The sequence below is a fragment of the Carassius gibelio genome, chromosome A13, assembly GCF_023724105.1.
Source record: "Carassius gibelio isolate Cgi1373 ecotype wild population from Czech Republic chromosome A13, carGib1.2-hapl.c, whole genome shotgun sequence".
In the NCBI taxonomy this organism is placed as follows: Eukaryota; Metazoa; Chordata; class Actinopteri; order Cypriniformes; family Cyprinidae; genus Carassius; species Carassius gibelio.
This window is the reverse complement of record NC_068383.1, coordinates 21683297-21703291: the sequence shown is the minus strand read 5'-3', so window position 1 is coordinate 21703291 and position 19995 is coordinate 21683297. Positions and strand designations below refer to the sequence as shown.

General features: G+C 38.5%; 2 protein-coding genes across 9 annotated transcripts; both read left to right on the top strand.

Annotated features, from left to right (window-relative positions):
* Positions 1-255: 255 nt before the first annotated feature.
* On the top strand, positions 256-8496 carry LOC128026487 (nuclear receptor coactivator 4-like). 4 transcript variants are annotated; one of them, XM_052613677.1, is made up of 10 exons: positions 256-424; positions 2899-3025; positions 3604-3744; positions 4033-4121; positions 4333-4441; positions 4752-4820; positions 4906-5037; positions 5209-6153; positions 7108-7200; positions 7294-8496. In XM_052613677.1, exons 2-10 carry the CDS (start codon positions 2900-2902, stop codon positions 7297-7299), a joined length of 1710 nt encoding a protein of 569 aa, XP_052469637.1. In that variant the 5' UTR covers positions 256-424; position 2899; the 3' UTR covers positions 7300-8496. The 4 variants fall into 4 exon arrangements, with proteins under 4 accessions (XP_052469637.1, XP_052469635.1, XP_052469636.1 ...); XM_052613675.1 differs by having other exon boundaries at positions 280-424; positions 4749-4820; XM_052613676.1 differs by having other exon boundaries at positions 311-343; positions 4749-4820.
* A 5954-nt stretch (positions 8497-14450) lies between these two features.
* LOC128026489 (zinc finger protein 135) lies at positions 14451-19563 on the top strand. 5 transcript variants are annotated; one of them, XM_052613682.1, is made up of 2 exons: positions 14451-14579; positions 16350-19563. In XM_052613682.1, the coding sequence occupies exon 2, from the start codon at positions 16434-16436 to the stop codon at positions 17802-17804; it is 1371 nt and encodes a 456-aa protein (XP_052469642.1). In that variant the 5' UTR covers positions 14451-14579; positions 16350-16433; the 3' UTR covers positions 17805-19563. The 5 variants fall into 5 exon arrangements, with proteins under 5 accessions (XP_052469642.1, XP_052469639.1, XP_052469638.1 ...); XM_052613679.1 differs by lacking the exon at positions 14451-14579 and adding an exon at positions 15262-15639; XM_052613678.1 differs by lacking the exon at positions 14451-14579 and adding an exon at positions 15262-15705.
* Positions 19564-19995: the final 432 nt, after the last annotated feature.

Here is a 19995-nt window from a genome sequence, read left to right as displayed (position 1 = left end):
AGATTGTATAATTATTTCGAACAAACAGATTTGTTAATGTTCATGTTAAGCATTTAAAACATTAATCCACACCACGCATCTTTAAAAATTATTCTTGCTCAATGCACGTATTTTAATTGAAATATCTGAAATCTCTGTAGCTAGATTTTTATGTATTTTTTTTATTATATATTTGTTTTCCACAACTTGTTTTCACAGACCACTAGATGGTAGCATTACATTTGAGAACAAAATTTGAGAACGCAATAGTATCGCGAGATTATGGTCAAAATGACAAAACGCGTGATCCTGCTAATCTCCTTTGGTTTTGACATTAGCCTCGCAGCCGGCGCAGCGCATGAGGGTACGTCCTACTGCTTTCTCTCTGAAGACTTTATTATATTAACATCACCTTCGTTTCCATACAAGTTCACCGGTAGTCCAGGTATGTACACATCGAGACTCCACAATGACATGTTTGTTTTTGGACATAATTTGACCCTTAGCTAATGCGGCGTCGGAATGTTAATCTAGGTTAGTTGAGGTGAGTGCTGCGAGCTCGCTATATTTGTAACCAACCAGGCTTTCTTCTGTATTGTTACGGTGATATGTTAAAAATTTCGATAAATGTATACTTAACCTGAGAATCTATTTAATGACAAGTTTAATATATATACATTTTTATGAACTGATAGCAGTTCACCGTGTCCTCGCCAAAGGGGGCTACCGACAGGCGACCTGTAGAATATATTTTCAACGTCCACTTCAGATAATGAGTTTTTATTATATTTTCACAGCTTTTTTTTTTTACAATTTCATATATCTTGATAAAGTTACATTTGCATGTATTTGTTCTAATGTTGCGTCATATTCTCAGTCATTGGATTTTCAACATTGCAAGCACTGCCTTGTTAGTGAAAGTTAGTGCAGTTCAGAAATAAAGATAATCATCAAAATGACCTGTCCTTAAGTTATGTAATCATAATAATTTAGTTTGAAAACTTTCACCTAGGGCTGCTCGATTATGGCAAACATCATAATCACGATTATTTGACACTATTATGAGGGGGCCATATGACCAAAACTTTATATAAGTGATTTATTTAAAATATAGTGATAAATATCAAATATGTATTTCCTTGAAATAAGGTACATTGTAGAGACCAGTGGAATTTCAAACAAAAAGTCCTCAAAATTATTGAAAATGTAACCGTAATCAGTAATAAAAAAAAAAACAAAGTACAAAAACAATAGAATAAAATGAAACAAACTGTGCTTTAATGTTTTTTTTTTTCATACAAGTCTCAAGCATTTTGATAATTTCATTTATTCACTATACTATTTATTATTAAGGTCTCATTTACTTTCACCTACGTCTGAACATTGCTTCATTCTCAAGTGGATTTTTAAGTTGTAGGCAGTGCATACAGATGTTTTTGCTGCATCTTAATGTGGACTGCCACTCACCTTGTATTTGTTTACAGAGCACTGTATATTGTCATTTTCACGATTACATCGTCTCTACTAGTGTAATAACAAATCCACGTTTTGACAAGTCTTGGAAGAAGTTCAAAGTTTAAGTCTTACATCAGCAGTTATTTATCTTCAAAGGCGAGTCAGCATTTAAAGGTGCTGGGTTGACTTCGAGTGGTTGAACTAGGTATTGCAGGGGGGACTGGATGGGCGCAGTGAATTTCATCTTGTGCTGAGTGGTCTTTTGGGGTCGCTTCAGGAAGTCGAGTCCATTGTATTCTGATCGTGTCGTCAGTCGCGCGCCCCTGGGAGGGGGGCCCCGTGTACGTGCAAATTCGGTCGGCAGAGAGACTAAAGAGAGGCAGTCCGAGGAAAGATAAACCCTGACTTTCATCAAACTTATCTGCACACTTGGATTACACTGACGATCATTGTAAATCGCTTGTTTGACGGCACGAGGTAAGAACCTAATCGTCATTGTGACATGACGTTTTAAACGCATCTAGATTAACGTTAGATGTAAACGCAGTGACTTTCCGTCAACGCCGCTTTTGAGGCGGGTCTGCTATTTGTTTTGTATTACTAATGCCAAACAGCGATTTCTTAATAAACGGCGGTACTTGATTATGGTTATTACACCACTATGATATTGACATCCAGTGCAACATCTGTATTAGTACTGCATTAGTGGCAGTTATTGTGCTTGTTGATTTATTCAACCTCAGAGAGATTTATTAATATTTATATATCTGTAAAAGTGTTTTTTTATTTTTTATTAAAACGTCCAGATAAGATCTTGTTTCCTGTTCCTCTGCTTCATTATGATCCCTGCATGCAGTCCGGATGTAAGAATCTGGATCTGTGCAGAGACTGGGCTTTGTTCTGTCCACTGCATGCAGATGCTGCCGTTTTATGCTCCTCAAAGATGTTTGTTTCTTTATTATGTTATTGGCTTTCATTGCATAAATCGTTTGTATTGTTGCACCGCCAGCCATTAGCCTGTTTAAGGTTGAAACAATAGCCGTTAACAGGAAGACTACTTTTCATGTTCGAATGGGTGTGTATACACTTTGTTGTTGTTTTTTCCCCACTGGGAAAAGTTGATTCTTTGTGTTGCACAAATGTTTCAGGAATTGCCGAATTTTGCCCTTGAGACTCTGTCGGCTGTTTTCTATGATAGCTCACATGTAGCTCTAAGTCTGGCAGGCACGTATCATTACTGACACATTCACAGGATGTCCGAGAGAGAGGCTTCGTGTTAACAGGCTGAAGTTGTCTGATACGGGTTTTATACAACCAGTAAAAAGTTTGCACTGTCAAACTCATGCCTAATGAATGTTTTTCACACCAGATTATAATAACTGTGATTCACATGAACTCTGGACAAACGTTCATTGGTGTTTTAATGAATGCATGTCTGAGGTGCAGTGTGGTGTTTGTCCGCAGCATGTCACCCGTGGGACAGAGAGAGAAGGCTGCCCTCAGGCAGTGCGTTCAGGCCCGGGCCCAGCTGGACGAGGCCATCGCTGGGGTCATCAGAGCTGAAGTTCAGCTGCGGAGCAACTCCAGAGAGGTGAGATACAGCTGCGCTTCTGTCCTGTGTGGTGTAGTGTCTCGGTCAAAAACATTATTTATATTTTCTAGTGGGCGTGAACACTGACTTTAAGTCACTTTAAGTTAATTTGGTGCACAGTGAGATGCTGTTGTCTTGTTTGTGTTATAAACAGTAATGCATATGACGTGATTCGTCACACCTCACAAGCTCAGGTAATAATTACTATTTAGATACAGGTCGTCTAAAAGGAGTAGGGCTTACTAGACCACAGTTAAACAAGTTCAGATGTATTAACAATTGAGAAATTGTTTAAAAAGTAGTATATAGGATTTAGACTCATTCACTTAAGCTCTGTTGAAAACCTCAGCGTGTTTCCTCACAATCTCTCAAAACAGCAGCGTTAGACTTTTTTTCCAGTCTTGAGTGAATAAGGACCCTGTTTCTATTATTGTAGTAGCGTTTAGGAGGTGGGGACTTCTTCTTCACCTCAGCAGGGGCTTTAAAAGCTGCTTGGCATCTGAATGCTTTCAAATCGAAGGCAGACGTGACGGGACTCGCACCAGCATTCACGTGTACGTGCCTCTGCTTGCTCTCAGGTGAAGTCTCAGCTGCACAGCTGTATCAGTAGACATCTGGAGATCCTTCGCTCTCGTGAGGTCTGGCTGCTGGAGCAGATCGATCTGGTGGAGCAGCTCAAAGGAGAAACTTTACATCAGCAGCTACAGCAGCTGCATTTGGTGAGTTTGAAGGACTTTTATTACATTTTCAGTTTGCACAAGAAGTACATGTGATCATTTGTACACACAGCCATCTGTCACTCAGGAAAACTGAAGTCAAGACTAAAATAAAACAGTACAGGTACTTTTGAGATCTGTATTACAAAGCAGCAATTCTGAGAAATGTAATCTAAATATTTTCTCTGAAAACTGAAACTTCGATTTAAGGGAGAAGTGAAACTTTTCTGCTTTAGTCGAGTTACTGCAAGGCTGAATTGATTATTGTTCTCTCATGGTTTTTGTTTATAGCTCAAAGGCCAGTTTGACATCCTCATTCATCAGCTGGAGTACTCCAGTAGTAATAATCTTCCCGTCCAGTTTACCAACTGCCTGGAAAAGTAAGAACCAGATCGACCTTTCTACAATGATTTAGTTTGTATATCTGCTTCAGCATGTTAAATGACTGTTAAATGTCATGATAGTCAGTTTAAATCTCTCTGTGAAACTCAAAGCAATATACAATAAATTTCAACCACAAAATGTGTATGTAGATGTGGGAAATGTCTTGGTATAATAATGGGTTAAAAAACTCGTCTTTTGTCATACCAGGCTTTCTTCTCTCAACCTGACTCCTGAAGAAACCCCAGAGATGAGTTTCCAAGCAGATGCACGCAGCTTGCGCAAGGCTATCACCTCCTTTGGGACCATTTCCACCCAGGTTTGTGGAATTGCAGACTTGGATGTAGATTAATAGCTGTAAAAGGAAATTAGGCAAATATACTATTTATTTAAAGGATGCTTACTGCCGTTTAGGGCTAAAACACTCTTAATATTCTTAGCCTTTTCACAGTATATCTCAATCTGTTTGATCTGAAATGGCTTCAATTTGAATGATTGTTGTCTAAATTAACCAAACATCCACCATAGCCAAGTAGATTCAAATCGTTTAAAGCAACAACTATAATACAGCAGTAATTATTTAAAATAATCAAAGCACCTGCATTTATAACTCTTCCCTGTTGTAGCAGATGGAGACCTCAGACTCCTCTGAGAGACCGTGGCTTCTCCAGGACTGCCCAGTTTCTTGCAAGAGACCGGTTTGTTCTTGATCTTACACTTGGTCTATGTAGCTTCCCGATTGTTCATTTGCATCCTAGTAAAATACCTGTCTTGTTTCCTTAGAAAGTAGATCCTGAATGTGCCACACCTCTGGCTGAGTGGCTTCTAGGGGACCGTCCTGTAAGCAGCGCTCCTGCAGGACACCACTTCAACACAAACACCCAGGACTGGCTGCTTGTTTCCAAGGAACCTCAGGTAAACTGTTATTTTATTTAATTTTTCTCGTGTATCCCGAAGGTGAAGATAGTCCGATATGAGAACAGATATGTAACACACTTGTTAAGCACCACCGAATCCACTTGACTGCAGCCAAAGTGCTACTGCGGTCAAATTAATGTCCCATTTTTTTTTATTTCCACTTCACAGGGAGAGCAACAGTTACCTGCCTTTGACTTCCAAAAAGCTTGGGGCCAGCTCCAAGACCTGGAGTCGTGGCTTCTCAAGGAGAAGTTGCCAGTTCGTGAACGAACCTGTAGCGTAAGCTCAACCTTCTCGATTGAGATGATCGAGGAAAGTGACCTAAACCTGGAAGAAGTGGAAGACGAGCAGGACAAAGGGGACGGCACTGTTGAGGAAGAAGAACTCAGCAAGTGGCTCTTCAGCCCAAGCCCGTTCAAGCAATATAAGACCAGCCCGGTGTCAGATGCTGACCGCTTCAAGCAGATCATCAACCCCTTTTACGAGAGCTTCTCCTCCAGCGATTGGCTAATGAAGTCCAACTGCAGCTCTTGCTGTGCCACACGCAGCGCTGCCGTGGAAATCGAGAACCTTGGAAAGCTCAAGTGCCTAAAGACTCCACCCAGTACTCCAGTCACCAGTCCAGAAGCCATCGAGATGTGGCTTCACAAGACCGTCCCTATCGAGACCACCTGCAAAGCCAACGAGACCTGCGACAGCTACACTCAATGTGTCTGTGACGACAACTGTGGAAAAGAGGCCCTCAGTGCTTGGCTCCTCCAGAAAGAGGGTCGAGATAAGAATGGTGTTCCTGTCAATAAGAACGCCCCAAACAAAGCCTCCAGCCAGCAGCAGAAGGTGCAAGCCATCCTAGAGACGTGGCTGCACCCGAGCAACAGTAGCAAGTCCCCTGCCCTGTCATCCCTCTCTGCCTGGGTGACCCCGTACGTCAAAACCTCAGACTCTGAGAGCTCCACCCAGGAGCCTTTGCAGAACTGGATTTTCCCAACGATTAAGCACATTAGCACAACCACTGAGATGCCAAATGAGCCAAAGAGTGAGAACCACATAGAGCGAGACAGCAAGGACATCGAGGAGGACAAATGGCTTCTACGCAAGCGGGCGAGTGCACAGGTGAGACTGATATCTGTTGCTGCCCAGCACAACATTAATATTTTAAAGGGATAATTCACCAAAAAATGGAGACACAGTGGCTCTATATGATGACTGAATTCAGGATTTGACACCTTGATTGGGTTACTTTTAAAAAGTCTTCATGAACCTTTTTGAAGAGTCAAAGTTTCAGTTGCTTGGACTTTTAATGGAAAACAGAAATCTCCCAGGTTGCATTACAAAAAATACATTTTGTGTTTCAAGGGGTGGTTGATTTTTAGTTATTTAACTTTTTTTAACTTTAGTTAGTGTGTGATTTTGGTGTTAGAGCATAAACAACGTTTGCAAAGTTACGACGCTCAGAGTTCAATGCAAAGGGAGATATTTTCTTTGGAAGAAATCCCTGTTTGAGTAATACAAAAATGGCTGGCAGGGACAACAACGAGCTTATTCCTGGGTTTGTGACATCACTGACCCTGATGTGTACATAAACCCCGCCCCCGAGGACACGCAACTACTCGTAATGGTAAGGGGGCGTGACGTTTCCAGACTACATGCACTAGGCGGTTAGCGAATCACAAACACACTGAGCCCGCTAACCAATCAGAGCCCATTGTGTATTTCAGAGGGAGGGGCTTCATAGAACCAGGAACTCAACAGACTGTTTTGACAAGAATGGGAACAGAGGTGCACAATATGTAAAAATAATTAATAAAAAAAAAAAAAAACACTAAGCAAGAACACGTTACTCTGCACCCCATAAACACAATCAAGCGTTCGAAAAAATCTGATCATCCACTCCCTTCAATAATAAATGAAAGTCCTAGGGGTTTGGAACAACATTTTCCTTTTTGAGTGAACTATCCCTATTCCATCCATAGTATTAGTGTTTGAGAATGTCATTTTTTTCCAAATTTGGTGCATTTCATATTATACACATGCACCTCATAGCATGTTTTCCTGTGGTTTGTCCAGGAAAGGCTAGGCCTGCCCACAGTATGTGACCTGTTTACCTGTCTGAAGCTCAGTGGGGACAAAGAAAAGTGGCTACATCAAACAGCTACACAGGTGGGAAGCAACAACCTTTTCAAAAGTAGAGCTGTTTTTTTTTTTATATATATATTCAGAGAAAGTAAAACCATTTTCTCTTCTCTTTTTCAGATATGAATGCAACATCCATTGGCTTTTGGAGATTGACTCCAGTACTATTTAATCACTGATCATTGCACAATATTTTTCTGTAGTGCTCTTTAGGGATTCATTCTCTCTGTAATCTTCTGGAGATTGGAAGGGTGATCTGGACTAAACGTCCTGTCCAGGAGGCAAGGCTTTTGGTACGCCATCACTAGAGGAAGTGTTAATGCTGGGGAATTCCTGTCATTTTGCCCTTTTATTGGCTTAACGCAATTAAATTCCAGTAATGTGGTGGAGACCAATGCGTTTATATTAGAATGAACTAATCTCATTTAGAAATCATGAGGAAATGGACCAGATTGGTGCATACAAAACAAATACTCGTTGAGAAGAACTGAAGCATAAAAATAAATCTATATTACTTTTAATCACGCACAATTACAGCTTTTATTATTCACATTTTAGAGCTCAGTCTTGCACATATAGAGGAAGTCATGCCTTAAAGCAGAGAATGATTCCCTCCAAATCTTTAAATATATATTTATATCGAATTTTCTCAAGTATAGAATGAGCTTCCCTTGCAGTTTATTTTATTTTATTTTATTTCATTGATTAAATTATATACCTTAGTGGCATATTAAACTCATATACCAACTAAACATAGCAAAACTTCTGTTATTGAAACTTCGGTGCCTGACATCGAATGTGTAGCAATGCTTGTTGTAAGTCCACCTAATCATCGTTTGCCATTTCTGCTGTGTGGCCTTGGTCTTAGGCTCAGATTTGTGGTAAATGTTTAGAATAGAATCAATAGTTATTTTTAAATGGAATTGCTCATATAAAAACACTGGTGTTGCATGATGCCTTTGCTGTGAAGATCCCTGTCTGCATAAAAGACCAGATTTGTTCTTTGCACTTGCTGAGCAAAGACTACATGTGAAACTGGTTCAAAAATCAAACTGCTTCTTTTAGATAGAATAAAAAAAAGTTTATAATATGTTCCAGTCATTCACCTAGTAATGGACTAAGGACTTGGTACATAAACCAACAATGCAAAAATCTTAGTATATATATATATATATATATATATATTTTTTTTTTTTTTTCTGTCAGCATGTGCCAGTGTTGGAGTTTTGCACACATATACTGTTGGTTAATCTAAAATACTGCTTATGTGATCTCTAATGCTTTCATCCTTGTCAGCTGGATAAATAAAAGTACATAAACGTGTTTCCTGTCGTACAGTGACTGATTTTAAGCTTCTGTTTCCTAACACAATAAAAGTTAATGCTCACAGAAAAGGGAGCCTACACAGAAAAGAAAAGACTGTGAAGTCATTTGAGGTGATATAAACCTCATTTCAACAACAACATTATAGTGAAAACTTTGCTAAGTGCACAAACGTAGATGTAGAAAGAAAGCTCTTTTTATAGAACCAATTCATTTAATTTTTTGCAATGCTGATACATTTTTTCTTCTAGTTACAAATATACATTTTGGCGTACGTTAACACCATGAGAATCAAGTTTAATTTCCTACATTCAGCCATTATAGGTTACACACACACACCTGATAATCTGTCAGTCATATTAATGGACACTATCAAATGGACAGTTAGGTTTAACCCTTGTCCAAAATAAGTTTTAATGAATAGTTCCAAACATTACTCATGTTTGATATTAAACACTACTATTGTTGGAGATTGTCATTTATTTCAAGCCTCAAAGTGCATTTCATTGACCTCTACATCTTCGCTTTAAAGTTCATGGACATTGAATTTAAAAAGAAACAATCAATTATGTTTGGTATTTAAAAAAAAAATGTTGGACTAATTTGTTGAGTAGTTATTGTAGAGAGCATGGAGTCCAGAAAGCGTCAGCCCAACAAACCTCCTGCAACAAAACACACAAAACTTCAGGAAACGAAACAAGTGAAAACCAATCAGCAGTTTTTCTAGATGAACTTCTCCTCTTTTAAGTTGCACTCATAACTTTCTCTATATTGTGTAACATCTGTTCCCCAAGCAGCTCTATGAAAGTCTCCTCAGCAGCGAGAATCCAAACCTCACTGTTTTACACTCTTAAAAATAAAGGTTTTCAAAGTGATGCCATAAAAGAGCCATTTTGGGTTCCTCAAAGAACCATTTTTTTTTGTCTTAAGAACATTTAAAAAACGTATTTCACTATTAAATAACCTTTTTGTGTGTGTGTGATGGACAGAATCCATGGATGTAATAATTTCTTAATGGAACCACTGATGCCAAAACTGAACCTTTATTTTTCCGAACGTTACAGTACAGACAGGCCTGTGGTTTAAATTCACAAGGCTCAAGACAAAACAATATAAAGACTCTTTTATTCCATCCCAGGCATGATTATTATAATAAAACCAAACCTAGAATGATATTTTTAGTCCAGAACCAGTGAGTGTCTCACAGACGTCAGTGGTGTAAAACAGATAGAGAAGAGCTTAACTTCATCCTGACCCAGAGCGATAGAGCTTGGAGACGTGTGTAGATTCCACACCCACCATGAGTTCAGTCTTGATAACTGCTGAATGAACTGGGGAATGTGAGTCAATGAGAGCCCACCCATCACACACAGAGCCCACTGGAACGCTTGCCGTCTCTTCAACACAGAGACTCTTCCTCAAATACACAGTCACAAATTTACATTGCTGTTTTTCAAACAGAAATTCCCCAACAGACAAATGCCAATGTATGCCAGTAAAAACCCACAGCACCATTATGATCAGTGCACATTCCCTGTGAGCTGGTTACAGCCCGTGTGACACATGATGATGAAATGTGAGATAACTGATGTTATGAGTGATCTTGTGATGTGAATGGCTTGGGACACGCTGTACACAAACTGCATTCATGGCACACTAAATCCTGCCGAATGCTTTTCAGCAGAGAAGGCAATGTGCTGAATCATCCTCTGCAGCAAAGAATGATGGGAGAATACTTTGAGGAACAGCTCTTCTCTATTAAATGCATTCATTGCACAGCCACAGGAAAACACCTGCAGAGTACTTCCTTATAGGAACAATGACATTATGTGTTTATAACCACCTAATGGCCACCAATCAGCTAAATTAGAGGGGTTTTTTAGCACAACAGTCAGGTTACGGAATCACAAATCTCATTCATTTTCTATACATTTTTAATGATTCTATATGGATCTTTTGAAACGGTCATATTATGAGTTCAAAGGTTATGAATCAATGATATACGCATCAGTTAAAGCCATGTCTATCTACAAATTTATATTCCTTCAAGGCTCAAAAATGCTGTAAAATCTGAAATAAATATTATTACAATTACAATACCGTTTTCAATTTTAATGAATTTGAAAATGTAATTTATTCCTGTGATCAAAGCTGAGTTTTCAGCATCATTCCTCCAGTCTTCAGTGTCACATGATCCTTCAGAAATCTGTCTAATAAGCTGTTGCTACGAAGGGTGTTTATGTAAATTATGTGGTTGTTTGATAAATCCTTGCTGAATAAAAGTATTAATTTCTTTCAAGAAAATAAAAAAACTTTTGAACGGTAATATATTTGTATCTAGATACGTATTTCGCTAAATATTAAGAGAAGAATGGAGATTAAGAGTTTAAAACATAGTCACAATTGAACAAAATCACTAATGACTTTGGTATTAAGATATCATGCAATATACAGAAATTGAGATGTTTTATGCAAGCAACACAATTAAAATACAGAAGTAGGTCTTGGGAAACGGCCCCATGGGCTCCATAATATCACATTAGCCTATTAACAAAAAGGCTGTTCTTTGTACAAATAAACACATGCATATGTTTGCATATGAATCAGGCACCTTGACTTTCAAGGTTGACTCATTCAATAATAACCAGTCTTTGAGGAAATACTGTAGATTATGGCAAGGTAATCTCCCAAACATCCTATAACCCTGCTGACAGGGCTGTTGTCTTGCACGTAACAGCAGTAGAGCGGCAGACTTTGGCCCACTGTACATGTGAACATGCTTTAATACAACCTTGACCGCTCTTCTGGTCCCACAGGTGTGTACACAGATGTATTTGAGCTATTGATTGAAAACAGCTGTCACAACATATCTTCATCAATAACATAAGAAAAAAAAAACTAAACACATTATAAATATAGAAATTCAATGTAAAATGTACAAAATAAAGAGTTTTTGATAGAAAAGGTCAATGTCTAGCAGTGTATCACTAGGCCTATATGTGTGCCTTTAGTCATATGAAAGAAAAAAACTTTTAAATAATCAAGTTGAATCATGCTGAAAGTTCCTCAAATCATTTCTTCAGGTCTGGAATGGCTGCAAAAACACAGCCATTGACAGAAGAGGAACCAAGTGTTGTAAAACTTGTGTCTCAATCAGTTCAAGTCTTGAAATCAGCTTACAGGTTATTTTTTAGCTAAAGAATGTTTAGTTAGTGTATTTAGTGGCCACACTGTTGTTCTGTTAGTTGGTTGATTTTAAATATATTGCCTTGTCTGATATAATATTCAACAGGCATTATAATAAATACAACCATTTCAAAATTGAGAGAAAAATGTAACTTTTTTTGTCAGAACTTTGACTTGTTTTCACATTTTTGACTTGTGTTTCATAGTTCTGACCTTTAATCTCAAAATTTGAACTTTCTTTCTCATAATTATGACCTTTCACCTCTTAATTATGACTTTAAAATTACTTTTTTTTTTTTTTTAAATCACGTTTGAATTTGATTCTTTAAATGTGCTTTTGATAAACAATTGTAAAAGTTTTTTCTAGGTCCATCGTCCAAAATGAAACATTTGAAGTTTGCTCTGAAATCATTGTTTCATGCCAATACAAAATTGGGCCGATCAAAAACTTTTGTTTTATAGATATCTTAGTGCTGCAATAATGTCTTTTTTGACTCATATGCACCTTGTTTCTTAACACAAAGAGCTTTTATTTTTTTATTTTTTTGGTTCTATTTTCTTCTCCACTTTGTGACGTCAAAACCAGTATGAATCCCCCCAACTGGCCACACCACCACGATTTCCTTTCAAAGGAAAAATTCATGTGACTGGTTGTAATGGAACCAAACATGAGACGGAAGTCTGGCTCTTCATGAATCGTGCTCCTCTGACATCACGGAAGAACTCTATTGTGTGTTACCTGACCCCACCTTTACCAGGAAATCACATCTGCTGTTTCTGTTCCTAGTAAAGGCCTAGTGCACACTGTAGTGAACACTGTCCTCTGCTGGTTAAACGCTTTTGAGAGCGTGCAAGGTGTAGAAAGGTGTGAAAAGAAAGTAGCATTACAAAATATCAATGCAGTGGATAATCCGGTTTAACCTTTCTGGGGAATTCTCATTAAGAGGTACGACGGAAGCCCATTTCCGCCACATGAGAAAAAAAAATAAAATGAAAAATACAAATCATAATTATGACAGTCATAATGACAAGGGTTGGAGTTATGACAAGGGTTGGAGTTATGACAACGGTTGGAGTTATGAAATAAACTGCGATAAAAAGTTGAAATTATGACATACTAAGTCATAATTATAAACAGATGTGTAATTATAAACAGAAATTATGACAAAAAGCCGAAATGATGAGGTCAAGGTTGATTTTATGTCACAATGACTTCATCTCATAATTTTGACAGCATCTCAAAGTTATTTCAGAGCATTCCTGTAAGAGATTTTTAATTTCCGAGATGTTTTCTATTGGTTAAATAAAGGTATTAATTCATCATTTCAAACTTTCAAATCACTATTACGACATGACTTTTATTGAAATTATGAGATACTAAGACATTATTTAGTTGAAATGATGACAAGAAGTTGAAGACTGTCTCATAATTACAACCGTTTAATCTTTTTGTCATAATGCATAATACATGACAAAATAATATTCTTTTTTTTATGTTTTACTGAAGCATTTTTTTTCTAATGTGCAGGTCTATATGCTGATATTTTTTCAAGAACACAATCAAATAGTTAAATTAATCAGTATTTCTGCTATCACCGCGTGGCGAATGTTTATTTAACCTGAAGCGCCTCTTGTTTGCCGTAAAGTGAGCTGAAATAACCGTCGCAAACAGTCCTCATAACTCAAACCCACACGTTTAACACTTGTACTGTGTTTTAATCCAAGAGAGAATAACCAGTGTGGTGATGATAGGGGCAAACTGGGAATATGAAATAAACTTGCAAAGCTTTACTGAAGCAGACGCTTTTTTTCTTTCTTTTTTGCGACTGCAAATGATTTCTGGCCAGATAAACACACGGAAAGTGAAAGAGATTTGCAGAACAGCTGATGCATTGTTTATTAATAACGCAAATAATAATAAAAAAAGTTTCGCATAAAACAACACATGGAATATATTAATATATATATATGTGTGTGTGTGCGTGTGTGTGTATTAGAATATGTAGTAGAATATGAAACCTGTTACTGAAACGTTTTATATATATATATATATATATATATATATATATATATATATATATATATATATATATATATATATATAGATTACTCATATTTTACTTAGTAATGAAAGGAAACGTTTTTAAATGTATTTTCCTTTGTATAGATGTCTAGCGTTGATACTGTTGTCATTATACTTTGTTCAAGCCATGTTACAAAAAGTATTTATTAAAAATATTTCTATATTTATTTATTTTACAGTCATTAATTACTGAGTAATATACATAAAAATGATTCAGTTCCTCCAATACCCATTTTTTCTCATTTTACATATAATGTAAAACAAATAATGTAGTGTATGTGTTATATAACTGTAAAAGTAAAATAGCTTTTAGAGCATTATCATTATGAAAATAATTTGGACAGTAAAGTAAAACAAAGCCTTTTGTCTTTTTATTTCCTCGGGCATTATTATTATTATTATTATTTTATTATTGTATAAATAATAACTTAAATTAATCGTTGTTGTGAATTATCATGCTTTTTCAAAAGGGATTTTTTCTGCAACTTGGGAAATATTATATTAATGCGTATTAAAAAACCATTTACAGTTATCTTTAATTACTTTGTGTGTCTCATTTTCTAAAAACATTTTTTTTTGTATTCATACAGTACTGTTCTTTTTCTAAGGATATAATTGTTTGCAGTGTTAGTGCTTTTAATAAAATAAAGCGCGCTGACAGTGGAATGCGGAAGTCCATCCATATGTTTTATACATCACCGGTGAAAAAAAAAAAAAAAAAAAAAGACATCCTCTCCGACGTCGGCGATGATCTGACAGAGGTGCGGCAGAACCGAGCCGATTTCCAGCGACCAAACAGCACATTATATGCTTGGTAATTACTTTAAAATCCTTCTGACCGGACGATGCTCAAACAGAGAACGCGTTTGGTTAAACCCCAGATGAAGTGCAGCGAGGCGACAGAAGAATATCGAGGGGTTTAACTCTGTCTGAGATCATGAGTGCCTCTCTCTGATGAGTCTGGGCCGGAATAACTCAGATTAACGTTAGATCACGCTCTCTCTCTACTGTATTTTACTGTTGTTTCTTCAAGTGTCTTACGAGTAAGCGATCGGAAGGGGTTTTATTCCCGGTCTCTGTCATGCATTCATCGAAACGATCAGTCATTATAATATTATGTGCTTTCGAGTAACAGTAAGTGCGAGTTATTTCAGCACGAGCTGGCAACAGTACAGAAAGTACCGCCTTTGCACACTATATTCCGTTTCTCTCTCTCTCTGTGTGTGTGTGTGTGTGTGTGTGTGGGCCTCGGTGCCAGAGATAGGCTCAGATCGTTCATCTGTGATGGTGAATATATGTGCAGTTTTTATCTGTTGTTTATTATAATATGTGTAAATACAGTCAGGCGTCACACGGTCCGAGTGTTTAATAGCACAGTTCTTTGTGCATTTCAGTATTAAGACCTTAAAACGTTGATATTTCGAACACAAAAGAGATGTTTTAAAAGACGAAATGCAGTTTGACACTCGGTTGCAGCCCAGTTTAATCCTTTCCCAGAATGCACCGTGCCAGTGCTCAGTTGTGTTTCCTGTTTACCGTTGGAACGCTTTTGTTTGGTTGTTTTTCTTTTATTGCCGAGGTTTCACGTAACTAGATTTATGTTATGGATTTCTTTATACCACGGTTGATCAGAAAAGGCGAGTTCATTAATAAATAAGCCTGAGGTAAACACGCGAAAATCCGCGATCGGCTGATGAGGAAATACCCGGGGCGCGCGCGAACATCCGCTTTCATTTTACAGTTCGACATGTTCTCGCCTTCCGACCGATTTGACAGCTTACACACGGACTGCTGATCGATTCTTCAGGACGGTGTCGAGATATCAGAGCGATTCTTCTGAGCGGTGTCTGAATGTCGGAGTGGATCTTCAGAAGGTTCTCTGAACGATTCCTCCGGATGCTCTCCGAATATCAGAATGATTCTTCTGAACGCTTTTAAATGTCAGAATGATTCTTCGGAATGTTCTTGTAATGCCACAATTATGTTTTTTCTTGGAACGCTATTTTAAACGTCACCGTGATTCTTAAGAGAATTCTGTAAACGTCAGAATGTCGGTTTAGAACCTTCTGTAAATGCACGACTGATTCTTCAGAACGCTCTTGCTCGGATCTCATTCATGTCAATCGTGGAAAAGTCTGCTTGATGTCTGTTAAGGTTGCAGATATATTCAAGGTTCTTTATGCTGTAGGCATGCATATAAACTCAACACCCTATAAAAATATCCATGCAAGAGGAAGTAAACTATATTGCATCATAGATCATGAGTCTCCAGCATAAATAGTTTTTTTCTTCAGTAGCCTGAGATTAATGTAATGCTGATCTACATGAAGTAATATTTTCCTATTACTGTGCAAAACCTCTATTTTACTCACTATCTACACTAAATGGACTTCTTTTAACAGAGACCGTTCTGATAAATTTACAAAAATGGGGAGATCGACTAATGTTCGTTTCTAAACCAGACAAATTGTCAGGCTTTATCTAAAATAAATAGGCCTACTGCATGTATGTTATTATTGCTGGTACTGTTTCATCAAACTCAAGATAAATTTTGTTGTTGTTGTTTGTTTTTGTTTCCTACTAGGATTAGCTGAGGTGTAAATTAAGCCTGGACTAGCCGCAGCTCCCCAGTGAGAAAACGACAGAAGGGCCGTGAAGATCAGCCCTGATGGAAGAGACCGAAACAGAGCTGACCTGCTCCGAGCAGGACGTTTTGGGAGCAGACTTCATCACGGTCGAACTTGACACGCAGCCCATCGAATATGTGGTCAAGTGGGCCGACGTGGGCTCGAAATTCACTATAACCTGCGTGAAAAAGGATTTGGACGAGACCTCTGATCAGATGGTCAAAGTGGAACCGGACGAGACGTTCTATGTCCCGTACGACTCAGTTTTCCCAGAATGTGACGAAGCGGCTCTAGATTTGATCGCGACGCATGAGGAGGAGGTGGGCAGCGAGTCCGACTTCAACGACAACACAGAAGCAGGGAATAGCCAGTTGTGCGAAGAGGAGGACGTTTCTGATATTAGCTGGGAACAGGAGGTGTCTCATGCTCGAGAGTATAACTGCCGCTTCTGTGGCAAGAGCTACAGCCACTCCTCCAGTCTCGCTCGGCATCTGCACGTACATTCGGACGGATCGTCCCTCTCGTCCTCCAAAGGTTTCAGCAAGTTGTGCGACGGCAAAAAGTCTCTCCAGTGCAATCTCTGCGGGGTGCAGTGCAACGGCAAGCGGCTTTTGGCCATACATAAGAAATGCCACAAAACCAAGAGACTGCACACGTGCAACACATGCGGCAAAACGTTCAATCACAGCTCGAGTCTGTCGCGGCATCGCTTGATCCATAAAAAAGGCTTGGATGAAAACATCATATCGTTGTACCCGACTCCAACCTCGGCTCCCATTGTAACCCAGCACAGTTTCCCATCTGGCCACGGCACGAGTAAAAGAGCGGTCTCCTCAGGCGAGCGAGAAAAGCAGTACCAGTGCGCGCAGTGCGACAGGGTCTTCAGTCACTCCGCGGGACTCTCCAAACATCAGGTGGCGCACGTGCGACGGCTGCTCACCTCGTACACGCACGGCAAAGACTCGCTCGAAGAGTCCTCGGACCTCAAGATCCGCCTGAAGCTCTGCTCCCGCGACAAGCCCAACTACTACACCCTGTGCAAGAAGAACAAGCACGGTAAAGGGGGCAAGAAGAAGTTGTGCCCGCCGAACGATGAGCCGCCGTACCCCTGCTTCCCTCACACCACCAGCCTCTCAGATCACGAGCACGCCGGAGACAAGAGCTACACCTGCAGCGTCTGCAAGAAGTCCTTCATTCGGCTCTCCAACCTCAAGCAGCACCAGCAAACGCACGCTTCGGGGAAACTCTACCAATGCCCACAGTGCGGGAAAACTTTTGTTCACTCCTCCAGTTTCTCACGCCATAAGAAGGTCCACACGATGGTAAAAGTGTCCCCGAAACAGGAAGACATTAAGTGCGAAGAGGAACTGGTCATCGATGAGGGGGCCCCGCTGGAATATGAGTCCGAGTGAGAAAGACCGAGACTCTGGAAAAAAGTTTTTTTTATACTTATTTTACGAAATCGTAATATGGGTGTGGTAAACCTGGCCATGTGGTTTCTATCTAATATTCTTGTAATTATTATAGCCCTTTTCGGTCACCTTTAGGGGATTTCGTATCCACCTTATAAATATAAAAAAATATTGTTAAATTTTTTTTTTTTTTTTTGACATTCCTTTTTGTTTTGTTCATTCAGTTTATTGGCAGAGTAATTAATTGCAAGCCAAATTGTGTTATTTATGTTCCTTAATTTTTAAGGTGTCCACAAGAAAAACAAAAGAGAAATGTAGGTGTTATTTATTTTTCTTTCTTTTTGCACTGAATCTGTGAATTGGAAATATAGTACTTATTAAGAGGTGTGGGTTGTAGTAGAGGGAGGTCGGGGGGGTCAGATTGGATTCAAGTTTGTTAGTAGGACCCAGAGCTTTGTATGCAGGAAGTCAATTTATATGCAATTTACTTGAACATTGTTCCATTAAGTGTGCGGTTTGAATCAATTATTTGAATGAAATTATATTTAGTGACCCAATTTCCTAGACCAAGAAATTCAAGGCTTTTCTCACCCGGAGTCTGGAGACATAAACACAGGTTGCTATATAAACATAAAAAAATAAATAAATCCAGGTATGATCTGCTGGACGAGTGCAAATGCATAAACTGTACTCCGGACTGACAAGTGTTTTGGGGTGTTTCAGTTGTTCTGGATTGAACTAGTTTCCTCATGTTGTCTTTGGTACTTATTTCATCTTTGATGTTCTTTTGTCAAAATATGAAATCCACTGTGTCCATGGAGGGTATTTATGATAATAAATCAATGCTTATTAGACATGGACATGTACAGATGCACTTAAAATATTGTTCATATAAATTTGTGTGTGTGTGTGTGCACTTGAGTGAATATGAGAAAAGAATATACCCGCAAAATGTGTGCTTTTTACTTCTGCTGTATATGTGTACAAAGTTGCGGTTGCAAAAAGAAGTTCTATCGGATTTATTTTTCTGTATCTTCATAAGTTATGGAAATAGCCACGGGATTTCATATTTTAACAAGCCTTGCACTATTGTATTTTTAGACATGCACTACATCTTTAGGAAATTGGAATGCGACCGGATGTCCCGGTCAAAACCGGAAATATCTTCCACGCATTTTGAAAAATCGATCAAGTGCCGTCAGCGACTTTGTGTAAGACCAAAGCTCTTGAATGCAGCGCTGAAGACCTGCAGTTCAGCTCACCAGAGGTGTGTGTCCAGCCTCATGTTCGAGCTTCACACGCGTCTGGACTCTTGCTCACCATTTGCTCTCTGAATGGAAATTGAATAGCAATTCCTAACCTTATTTATGGTGTTTGAAAACGTGTCGGGATGCTCAAGCACTGATACACGCAGAATGATGATATTAAAAATGAAAAAAGCTCTTGATAGTCTATAGTTTTGTTTGGAGTTGTTGGTTGTTTTTAAATATTCATTTTCTTAAAGCATAAGTCGTATCCCCAAGGCTTATGGATCTTTTATTGTCATTGTTTTTATTTTTATCACTCTCCTGTACACACACACTTCATATTTTGATTTTGATTTGAATTTTTCGAAAAATAAATAATTGTTCTTTTTCAATTGCTGTAGCTATTTCATCTCAATGCAGGAGACCTACATGTTTTTGTATTGTGTTTGCCCGTAGATAACAGTTTAAGAGTTCTGTCTTGAATTTTTTGTAATAAATAATTGGTTCATGAATCAGTGGTCTATCTGAATCTTGTTTAAGCTTTGGAGTCTGGTTCAGTCATTTCAATGCAGTCGTTTAAAGGAAAAAGCCCAGAAATAAGACACCAGTCCGGTTGTTACAAGTTTACAAGTCTCATTTACTGAGAGATAACTAGGCTTACTTGTATTACAATTGAATTGTATATTACATTTTATTGCCCTGTGGTTTCCAGGCTCTTGTCTGTCAAGTCCTTGCTGGAAATGCCGCCTGTAGTTTTGTCATCGGCCAAAAGATGTCAGCAAAAGACAACTTGGAGAAAGTTAAGGTAACACAAACACTTCTGCACACATGGTGAGGCTTTGTGTTCCTACAAAACAACAAAAAACTGCTAGAATATCTAGGCCTGTGTGTGTGTAAAAACTAAAATCTGTAGCATATTTATTTATTTTTATTGGCAGTGTTGA

What these genes read in the sequence shown, in the direction of transcription:
- LOC128026487 (XM_052613675.1), top strand. Translation starts at nt 2,900, where the DNA reads ATGTCACCCGTGGGACAGAGAGAGAAGGCTGCCCTCAGGCAGTGCGTT. An exon ending in TGCGGAGCAACTCCAGAGAG is followed by an intron (nt 3,026 to 3,603) that starts GTGAGATACAGC and finishes GCTTGCTCTCAG; the next exon opens with GTGAAGTCTCAGCTGCACAG. An exon ending in GCAAGCGGGCGAGTGCACAG is followed by an intron (nt 6,154 to 7,107) that starts GTGAGACTGATA and finishes TGGTTTGTCCAG; the next exon opens with GAAAGGCTAGGCCTGCCCAC.
- LOC128026489 (XM_052613682.1), top strand. Translation starts at nt 16,434, where the DNA reads ATGGAAGAGACCGAAACAGAGCTGACCTGCTCCGAGCAGGACGTTTTG.